This window comes from Rhea americana, unplaced genomic scaffold, assembly GCF_003343005.1.
Source record: "Rhea americana isolate MKP2758 unplaced genomic scaffold, rheAme1 scaffold_75, whole genome shotgun sequence".
Classification (NCBI taxonomy): domain Eukaryota; kingdom Metazoa; phylum Chordata; class Aves; order Rheiformes; family Rheidae; genus Rhea; species Rhea americana.
In genome coordinates this window covers 756,829-767,570 of record NW_028186923.1, presented here as the reverse complement: position 1 = coordinate 767,570, position 10,742 = coordinate 756,829, and the positions used below count along the sequence as shown (strand labels likewise).

Genomic DNA, 10,742 nt, shown 5'->3' with positions numbered 1-10,742 from the left:
TTTTTTTTTTTTTCCTTTGAGCAAAGTGTAACAGGGAAGTTTATTGGAATTGGGGTTTTTACACCTTTGGTCCCATCATGGACATGGTTGAGCACCACARCTAGGGGCTGTGGTCGCTCTGGCCAGGTGATGAGGACATTGCATGGGCTCCTGCAGACGTCCAGCTCCCAAGGCTGCCCTCACTCTGCCACCTTCTGTGCTCTCTTGAGGGACAGAAGTACAGGTTCAGACCCAAGAACGCATTTGTATTAGGCTTTTGTCCTTTGCTTCCTGTGCTTTTTTATACCAAGTTTCATTTCAGATGAAATAGAAATTATGAATTCCCGTGCTGTTTTATTCTTCAGAGTCTGGTTAGCTTTAATGCCATGATTTTATTTATTTTCTTTCTATTTTCTATTAAGTTCTTAGTTTCTGTTGTGGAACAAAATTCAGTATATTAAGCCAGATTCAGTGACTCCATCAGCACTTACCAGCTGACTGCGTATTTCTCTATGCATCACGGGGATTCTGATTAAAACTGGCAAGAAGGAAATACAAGGAGGGATCTAAAAAGAGAAAAATGAAAACATATTTTGTGCTGCTTCTTGAAGGCTTTAGGAAAATGCTCCAAAGAAGAGGAGAGAAAAACACTTTGAGCATCTCTTTCTTGAAGCCAGATTCCCACCTCCCTCTGAGCATCAAAAACAGCGGCCAGGTGGTTAGTTCTTGCAATATTTCTCCAAAACCCAAGATGCCAACTTAAATACATGTTGAGGATGAGGAGTAGGGCAAGAGCCAGAAGTCTATGGTTCGGAAGAAATGAAGAAGCTGGGTTCCCTGATTTCATTCTGGTGTACGGTGAAGGCAAAAATTCTTGGGTTTTTTTTGGTTTTTTTTTTGTTTTTTTTTGTTTTTTTTTTTGCCTTCATGTGTTGTAATAAAACAATATATTTCACTCTGACTTCAGTTATGTAAAACTTCGGCAGAAAGCTTTCATTAAAAGCAGGGAATGTCATTTTAGAATTTTTTTTGGAAAAGAAGCATCAAAATATTACAGTAATGACAGTACTGGATGTTTCAGCATTATGGACGTATTTTACTTCATTTTTCATTCTAAGCAAAAATTGTCACCCAAGTTTTTCCCAAACTTTTTGATTTGTAGGAAGAACATGTTTATCAGAAATAATCTGTTTTGGTGAAAAAATTCCAAAAGCTTTAAATGAAGAGAGAGGGTCTCCATTTCAGAGGTCTGGCTATCTCACATGCACCCTTCCTTTTAGTGGTTTGTGGAGGTTGTTGATATGAAGAATTTAGTGGCTGTTGTCTAATCGTTTATTTTTTAAAAAAATAAGCTGCACTGGCTGGCTKTATGTTGTAATTCTGCTTCAGATTTGCTGAGATGCAGCAGCACCGTTATGCCAAATAAAATGCTTCGCTTTGATTGATTTGCAGAGAAATGGTAGAGAATTAAAACCACTTTTATAGGAAAAAATAATATACCAAARGAGCAGAACAGATGAGCATATCTTAATCAAATATGCAGATCGAGGCATTTCGTTATTTGCACAAAACAGCCGTATTTATGGATCCCTGATGCAAACGGCAGCACCGAGGCCGGGTGGCTCCGCGGGGATCCGCTGGAAGCCGTCTGCGGGCAGGGGAGGCGGTGCAGCCACCGGCGTGGGCGCCGAGGGCAGCCGTCGCTCCTGAACAGGCGCTGCAGGGTAGCTCGTAACGACGACGAGGTCTTGCCAGCATGAAACGTTTTGCAGTTGAAAGCTATTTCAGGCTACGCTCGGTTTCTTTCGCTCGTGGTTAATGTCCATCAAGGGATCTTTTTGCTTCAATAGTCCTTGAGCAGCACGGCGGGGTACATTCCTTGCTGTTGGTGAGACATAATCGGGCAAGATTTGGCCATTGCTGTTCTCCTGCACTGTCTCATGCTTCTCTGTGCAGGAGCACTGGAGTACCACTGCAGGGAGAATCGTCCACAAGTCTCTGCCGAGCAGTAGACCTATAATATATTTGGAATATATTTGTCTCCCTACAGCTTTCCTGAAATAAYGGCAATTGGGGACAGAGATAACAAACTTTTTTCACTGAGACTGATTTAGGCCCTGGAAAAAGACCTGTTCAGTTCCTCCAACTGATAAAATGCAACCAAATTTTCCTGAGTGTTAGTGCAAGTTCTCAAACTTTTTGTTCATAATCTAAGCTATCTCTTTAAAGAGTGTCAGGTGTTACTTGTGTTATAGCTGTATCTGAAGACAAAAAGGGAGATCAAGACTGTTGGTGCTGTGCCTTGTACAAAATCAAAGGAGGAGCTGGACGTGAGACTGAAGACAGACTCTTTGAGTTTCTGCAATTGAACCAGGGAGTTGCACTCCAGCCTGCTCTTCCTAGGAAGTACTCTGGCCACTAAACCATTCAAGCTGTTCAGGTAGGACCGTTGTCCTCCTTTAAATGAGGTGGCTCTCTGTGGGATGTCTGAGCCCATCACTTTGTCATGGAGATGCTTGTTTGATGTAGAAGTCAGGTCCCATCAGGGACATAGGTGCTGCTGCTGCCAGCTGAGCCTGAACTTCTCACGGGGTTTCCCTGAAACTGAGGAGCTTTGCCAGAACRTATCTGGTCATCTGCAGAAGCCGTAAGGCAAGCGCCACGGCAAATAAAASGTTGAAGAAGAGACACTGTAAGCAGGCTGCTGCTGAACACTTTAAAAATAGTGGCTTTGGACTTCGGGATATAAATTTTGTGTCAGTCCCATCTGACATGCATTCATCTTTGTTTTATCTGGACCTTTCTTCCTACCCTAGAAATCTTGCAATATAAATAGGTAAGATAAAGAATGGGTAGGAGATATATTATTATGCCATTTTATAGGAAGGAAATTCAAGCATAAAAGCATTAAATTATTTATCCAAGCTCCCTCTGGAAGTCTGCACAAGAGCCAAGATTGCTATAACCCATCTTTCTTTGAACTATTTCTCAAAATAAAAGGTTGGGATTCTAGCTCTGTTGAAATCAATAGGAGTTGCTTTTTATTTCTGTGGATGCTATCATTTCACCTAAGTGCTTAGCAGGGCCTCCAGCCGGTGTAAGTGTTCTTCCATTCAGAAAGATTTTCCTTCACTTTTTTCAGACCTCAAACAAATGGAGGGCATGTTTGGACACACAGGACCAGATAGATATTGCAATAAAAGCTTGTTTTTCTAAATGAATTTAACTCATCGACTGCAGCCTATTTCTTCATTGATGGCGTCTCATTATTTTAGTGTTCACATTTGCACCCCATATTGGCCTTCAAATAAATTACTGATGCTAGAGGGCTCTTGATAAGTTTCAATTCTTGTTAGATKTTTCTCCCCAGTACAGATGGTCACAACAGACCTATTCCTCCCTCCATATACGGTCTTGTGGCTTTCCTGCCACAACTGCAGCTGTTTGTGCTTTTTATTTTTCTACTGTTTGTCCCTGAGTCTAGCAGCAGGATCTCAATGAAGAGAAGTGTTTTACTGGAAATTGTTGTCCTTCAAATAGGTCAAAAATATAGCCACATAAGGTCTATGTATTCCCATCTAGTTCTGTAATTGTTCTGAAACAGGTACAGCCTTCTTTGCAGGCCCTTTGAGGGCACTGTCACTAGGAAGCCCAGAAGATAGTGAACTGTCAGGCCTGCCAAGGAGTGCCCTGGGTTGGCAGCAGTGCAAGGAAGGCTTGGTGTGATCCCCATTGATGCTGTCTGTGTTGCATGTGTGTTGTTGCCCTCAGGGATCTCTGGCCATGCACCCTTGAGATGTCCATCACACCCATTCCTCTCTCTGTGCTTTGGAGGCCACTGCCTGTCTCTGCCTCCGAGGCCAGTTGCTTATGGTCACGGTGGGTGAATGGAGGAAGACGTATTTCCAGGCCTCCTGTCGGGAGGCAGTGAAGAAGGCCCTATGGAGGCAACTTCCCTTCACTGCGGAATTCAGAACTGAACCAGCAACCTGATTTGGTGGCACAGAACCTGGTCCTCATGTTCCTTAGCAAACTAAAGCAGATCAGATTAATGCATCTTGTCTGTGGTGTACAGCTGGACACCAGGCAAATAGATACAGAATAAACTAAGGAAAACCAGAGGATTCTTTGAAAATATAATGGCAGCTCCTTCYGAAACCACAATCCAAGACCAGCTCTCGTGGATAGCACTGGAGGCATCCAGAGCAGTCCTGCCAAGCATCTGTCTTGTCTCCTGACCAGGCACAGCATGGGGAAGCGGCGTTTCATCATGTTAGTAATGACCCTGCCTGCAGACTTCCTGAAGCTGCATCCTTCCGTGCAGCGTGGCACCAGATTTTAATGAAATATCATTAAAGCTGTTAACTACAGAGAAAGGAGGGTGGCAGGAAATCAAAGACGTAATCAAAGCATACACTCTATTGTCAGTAACTGCAAGTGGCTTCATAAATGTTTTACATTCGAGATGTTTTGGGTGCAGATCAGCACAGAAACTGGCTGGTTAAAAGGAGAGTGAGTGTAATAACGAGAACATTTTAATCATTGCATCTCATTATAGAGAATGAATCACTAGGAAAAAATGTTTTAAAAGAACAGCTTTCATGAAGGAAATGGCCAGCCTGGCACAGAGTTTGAGACCAAGGAAATATAAGTCAGAATTAAGAGGCGTGAGATAGAGTGAATGTTTATTTTTAGTACTGTGCTGCAGAGAAGAGAAGGAAATAGTGAGTGAGGTGAGTKTGCTTAGTGGGGTTGACTGGAAAAAGAGAATACTGAATTTGGTAGCTAAAGAAAGACCGAATCCCATAAAGTACTTAAAAGCAACGGTTAAGGACTCCACCTGGATGTTAATCCGGATGGGTGGATCTCCACTGTCACCCTCAAACATAGAGCACRAGGCAGCAGAAGTCAAAACCTGTGGGACCAGAGGGAAAGAAAGCAAGTAGGACTGTTGCTCCTTTCACTGTTTATTTGGGCATTCAACTTCGAGGAGGTGTTTTGGCCTCAGCTTTCTTGTCTGAGGGCTGCAATACATACTTGTATACATACTTACATACATACTTATGCATCAATGAACCTTGGAGCTCAAGATACAGCCCGTCAATGATTTGGAATGGAAGGTCAGTGTCTTGTGCTAGAACTAAATGCAATATTCYTGATGTGCACTTAACCCTGCACAGGTGCAGGTGTGCAGAGGTCCCTCGAGGAGCGTAGGTGTGTCTCCCCTGAACTCTAGCAGGGCTGAGATCCGAGCTGGGCATTGCAGCCCTGGGTTTGTACAGAAGGCAGAACTTCAGAAATTTAAGAAAATTTCAGGCTTGAAAGGGATGTTTAGGATGTTGAAGCAGTTGCCAAGCAATTTTTGATATTTTTGCCCACCATCCTATTTTAGGCATTTGCATCTTTGTTATATCTTATTAACTGTTACTATCAAAGTGTTACATGAACAATAGCAAGGAGGAGATCAATGCAAGAAGAGCGAAGGCTCATGCGAATAAAAACCATGTTCCTGCACATTGCAGGGCCAAGCTGACTGCATGCACATCAGATCTTACGCAGCAGAAACCAGTGCGCCCAGTACCAGCCTCTMGGCAGAAGGTAACATGTTGAATGCGTTCCCTGCAGTGCTGGCCCTTTGCACACCCGCAACAAATCAAACCTAAGGACCCTGTGAAGAGCACACTTGCAGCACCAGTGCAATAGGATCGGTCACCCAGCGTGACAGCTAACCCCAGCAATTACAGAAAAGCATTTAATGTGCATTTCTAGAATCGTCACTGGAAAAAGGTAAAGCATTTGACCATTTCTGGCTTGGAGCCTGATGGCCTTTCCTGCTGCTGAATAGGAGTGATTCCACCAAGTCACACAATGGTATAAAAGTGGCGTTTGTGAGAGTAGCATCAAACTCCGCGAGCAGTTGCTGTAACTTGTAACTGGGGAGAAGTCCGAGGTCCCGCAGCAGTCTCTGGGGGGAGCAGGAGGACCTTCTCGGAGGAACAGYGGTTTCCGGAATGTGTTAAGCATTATAAAAACGAGAGATCTTGCCGTTCTTCTATCCGTCCTCTTTCTTCTTTTCTTTCTTCTTAGAGAAGGATGCTGTTAGTTGTAGCAGACTGACTTTTATAAGAAGCATGGTTTAATATCCTGTTTTAATGGAATGTAAAACACTCCTACAGCCTCTCTGCTATTTAAAAAAAGTGTTTAGGAAAAAGATTTAAAACTTAATGCCAATTTTCACTAGATTATTATTTGACAGAAGGGATCAGGAGAGATTATTAAATGCTTTGCGCTGAAAATACTGAGAATTAAAGCACATTAGAGTGCCTGTCGGAAATACTGAAATATAACGAGAAGGAAAGCTGGAGGAAGAAAATAAAAATGTTTTAAATGAGTCTGTCCTTGCTGCAGCTAAACCTGAGGTTACAGGTGAGGAAAGGCTGTCTGTGGGTCGCTGATGCCCCGTTTGGGAGCCTCGGGGTGAGTCGTAGCTCTGCAGCTGGCGTTCTGCGCGGAGAGACCCGGCGGCAGAGCACGGGGTCGGGCGCTCTCTCCTCTCACAAAGCAGTTAGAGATTTACAAAAGAGAGCAGGTACTGTAAAACCTTAGTAGTGCGGATGTAACTCTGCGGAAAGCCTGTTTCAGGAGCTGTAATTCTGCTATCTGCCGGCTGCACAATAGCTCCGGAGTTAGTTCTGTGCCGCAGCACGCTCGCTATTGAAAATGGAAAGGTGCTGTTCTGTGTTTAAAGACTTTCAGAARTCGCCTTCTGCTTGGCCTCTGCATTTTTGCCACGGTTGCCACCGTTTCCTTCATCTGGGTTTGCCCGAGTTCAAGGTGGAGGCGCAGGGAGCCTCCGCTCGGAGCTGGTCCCCGGCGGGAGCCGCTTCCCGGGCAGCGGCCGTGGGAGCCCTGCGCCTCTCTGAGGGCCTTTAGCTCTTGGTTTTAACAACTAGCTCCAGCCGACAGCAAAAGCGTGACAGGGCTGATGTGCGATAATTTGCGTTCACAGTGAAGCTGGAGCACGGGAAGGTGCCGTGCGCGTAACAAGCGGTGGCCGAGCGTTGGTGCTTTAGTTGTAACGGGTTGGTTCCGTTCAAGGCCCGCCTGGATGCCTTGAGGTGTCTAACATGCTSTAGGTGACCCTGCTGAGCTGGGGGGATGGACTAGATGATCTCCAGAGGTCTCTTCCAACCTTACTGCTTCTATGAAGAGCTGGCCTCTGTCTTGTGTTTGGTTTGCGCTGCCGTTTGAGGAGTTATGGGTTTCTTCACTTGCCATCATCATCTCACATCTGAACAACCTGAATTCTGCATTTCATAATGACTAAACCTGTCACGCTAATATATTTCAGAATTAATCAAACCACTTAACAATTTCAAGGAAYGGATATTTAATGTATTTGTTGTGGTTACTTGGTTTTTAAGATGACTTTGTTAGGTCCCTGTTGTTTTGCTAAGTGCTGGATATTTTATAGATGCAAGAATATTATTTAAGAGCAAACCTGAGGTTATGTTTTAATATCAGAGCTTATACCCCTTAGGCCTAATTTTTAAGGCCAAATTTGGGCTTTTGAATCATGGAGTAGTTGAGGTTGGACGACGGGAGGTCTCCAGCCGAGCCTCCTGCTCAGAGCAGGACAGCTCTGGTACAGAGCCKGCTGCTCCGGTGCTGTGGGCTGAGCAAAATGATTTTGTGGGATCAGACCTGTGGCTTTGCTTCATGCTGACCTGTTTCTGTGACCCGCATGGCTCCCTGGGAGCAGTGGTGGAGGCCATGTTCAGCACGGCGCTCGCTGGCAGAGCTTTCCATCCTTGTCCTTGTATCTTGTATGTAGTTTTTTTTTTCCTTTAAGTTTGTTGGTTTATGCTGGTTGCTCTTTTAGGGGTRATAAGAGAGTGATTTGCCCTCTTTTTCCATGGGGTACCTTCACCTGAATCTGTAGCGCATCGACCATTTGTCTCAAAGGCATGAACCTATTGCTTGCATTAGAAGTTTGTGCTATTTATTTCCAAGAAATTAACTTTCAAGATGAAATGCAGCCCCCGAGTCAAGGGCACWGAGAAGTAGTCTCAACCCTTTCAARTATTTCCTGTGGTGGTGGCACTAAATCCACGGCAGAATCCTCTGCAGCAGAGTTTCCACGRCTTTGCATCCCTTCCGTATCTCACTCCTCTAGCTTTACTTGGTGTCCCCCCTTCTGCAGTGTACTTCTCAGGAGCGTTGAGATGGTTCGAGGCTGAGCAGCCCAGGAAGGTGGGTGTATTTAGGGGAAGGTGACAAGGGCCAGGTGGTGCATTGGGGCCCGGAGAGCAAATTGATGATGCAGGAGTGGAGCTGGTACTCAGTTGGTTTCTTTTTACRCAGTGCAAGTTCCAGGGCCAGTAGAAAACCTGCGGGCTGCATCTACCTCACCTACCTCGATCCTTATTTCCTGGGATCCTCCTGCCTATGCAAATGGTCCGATTCAAGGTTACCGGCTCTTCTGCACCGAGACTGCGACTGGAAAAGAGCAGGTGAGTGGGGACCGGAGCAGCTCTGCTCTCCTTTTGAGGAAGAACGAGTCCATGCTTCCAAAAACACAACAAATTGTAGGAATGGAGAGGGAGTGTCCAAACAACAACCATGGCTTAGGAATTTAAAACCCATTGACAGTAGAAATTTGTGTGCTTTGACGAATTTGAGGTATGTACTTTCAGGTTTCCAGAGCACTGGAAAGGCTTGAAACACAAGGATTTATGTTTGCAGACAAGGCAGATGTTACACAGACTTGTGCCAGCGGAGACCCTGGTTGTTGCCTTTGTGGTGCCACAGGCCACGAGACCCTCCGGGAAGGAGATTGGCCCGCTCAGCTGCAGCACTTAGCAGCAGGATCAAGCCAAATAACTTCACACCAGCATAAAATGGGTTTGGGAGGTAGAAGAGGCAGTGTACTGTATATTAACCATTCCTCAGCTTTACACTGAAATTTCCAAATAATACCAAATGCCATTTCAAGACCCTTCAGATTTTCCCCCTTATGTCATGCAAAACTCTCAAGACATTGATGGAAATTTGTGTATGTAATCCCTGGAGAAAACAGTTTTTAGTTGCTTCTTGTACCTTTTTGAAAGCTATGGTCTGAGTGTAAAAAAAACTAGACTAGGAATTACGCTTTTTCTCTCCAGATTGAAAGTAATAATGATAAAATGATAGTAAAATTAATACTATACTATAAATAATAATAAAAATTTCTGATGCTATTTTGATCCTAATTCTGTGATAAGAATATCCTTTTGCATAGCAAATGAGTGAGGAAGCCTTGCTTACTGCAACCTGTAAGCAGTTCAGGCTGTTTGTGTTGCCCGCTTAGAACCTAATATTTTATAGGAATGCTGTAGTAGTTGTATGGACTAGCTCTATGGTTTAAATAACTTTTCAATGGAGGATAGGGCAGGGGGCATAGCAGATGCTTGTGTTTTTTCTAAACTGGCCCAGCTTACTGTTAGTATCTGCAATAATCACAGGCATCAGAAATCCTGCTGCAGGTGTTTCAATAGTCGTACGGGAAGTTTTGTGCTGCCCTCATTTTTCCCTTTGCTTGCTTCATTTTAGTTTCTTCTTTTTTTCCAAAACTCCCCTTTGACCCTTTGCCTTTATTTTCTTTTTTCTTCTTTTATTTTCCTGTCATGTACCTGTGGAGTGGGAGCAATTGGTTTAACCAAAATAAGCTTTCTCCCGTGCCTTCAGTAGTGCCTTAAGTAACTAAACAAGACTTTGAAGCGCTGAAATCCACTGTATCCTGAACTCCATGTGACACTCTGGAGACCTGTGCTGAGAACTGAGCAGTTACAAGCAATTCGTTTACAAATCACCTTTTATACAAACTTAAATAAGGATTTAGCTCTACTTCTCGAAGAGTAGAAAGCTCATCTCTAATCCGCTCATCCCTCGGCATCACTGTCATACTCACTTTAATGTTCCCACGTAGTAACAGTCGATCGTTTCTGTGTGTTTAGAATATCGAGGTCGAGGGGCTCTCCTACCGGCTGGAAGGCCTGAAGAAATTCACGGAATACACCTTGCGCTTCCTGGCGTACAACCGCTACGGCCCCGGCGTGTCCACCGAGGAGATCGTGGTCACGACGCTTTCCGACGGTAGGTTCAGGCTCGGAGGTCCCAGAGCGGACTGGGGGCGAAGGGAGGCAGGTGGCTCCCGCAGGCTGCATTTGTCCAGTCTGGTCGCATGACACTTTTTTCCAGTGCAAAAGCTCCTCTAGCCCTGTCTTTTCAGAAGAGACAGCAATGAAATGGGAAGTTTATTGGATTTGCAGGCTTTCTGCAGAGAAATATGAGATTTGGTGTCTACCTGCAGTTGAACCCAGTGAGCTAGTGATCATCTCCAATGATAAYTGCTTCAGTTCATTTTTCCTATATCAAATAGCCAGGGTAGTGTACTGCAGTCTTTATTTTCTCCTCAACTTAGGCACAGGTATCAGGCTTTCAACAGCAAAGTTTCTGTTTTATTATAGCTACATTTGAACAAAAACTGTCCAGGTTTTCCTTGTATCTCAAACACTGGACTAGAAAATGTGCCCGTGTTTCAATTTCTAGTCAGTCACAATGGTTGCACTGTGATTCCTCCCAGAGCCTGCACGGTGCTTCGTGCGTCTTGCATGCTCCAAGTGATAAATTGAATTCTATTTTGAATTCGGAAGCACTTAGTTGTGTCTAATATCAAAAACTTCTACATGCCTGACTCCTGTTGAAGTCAGTGGGTCTGATCA

General features: G+C 44.4%; 1 protein-coding gene across 1 annotated transcript in view; it reads left to right on the top strand.

Annotated features, from left to right (window-relative positions):
- DCC (DCC netrin 1 receptor) overlaps window positions 1-10,742 on the top strand; it is a 547,514-nt gene that overhangs the window by 384,206 nt on the left and 152,566 nt on the right. Inside the window, exons 10-11 of the mRNA XM_085322164.1 lie at window positions 8,344-8,492; window positions 9,975-10,113. Of these exons, the coding sequence (XP_085178290.1) occupies window positions 8,344-8,492; window positions 9,975-10,113 (288 nt within the window). The remainder of the gene's footprint in view (window positions 1-8,343; window positions 8,493-9,974; window positions 10,114-10,742) is intronic.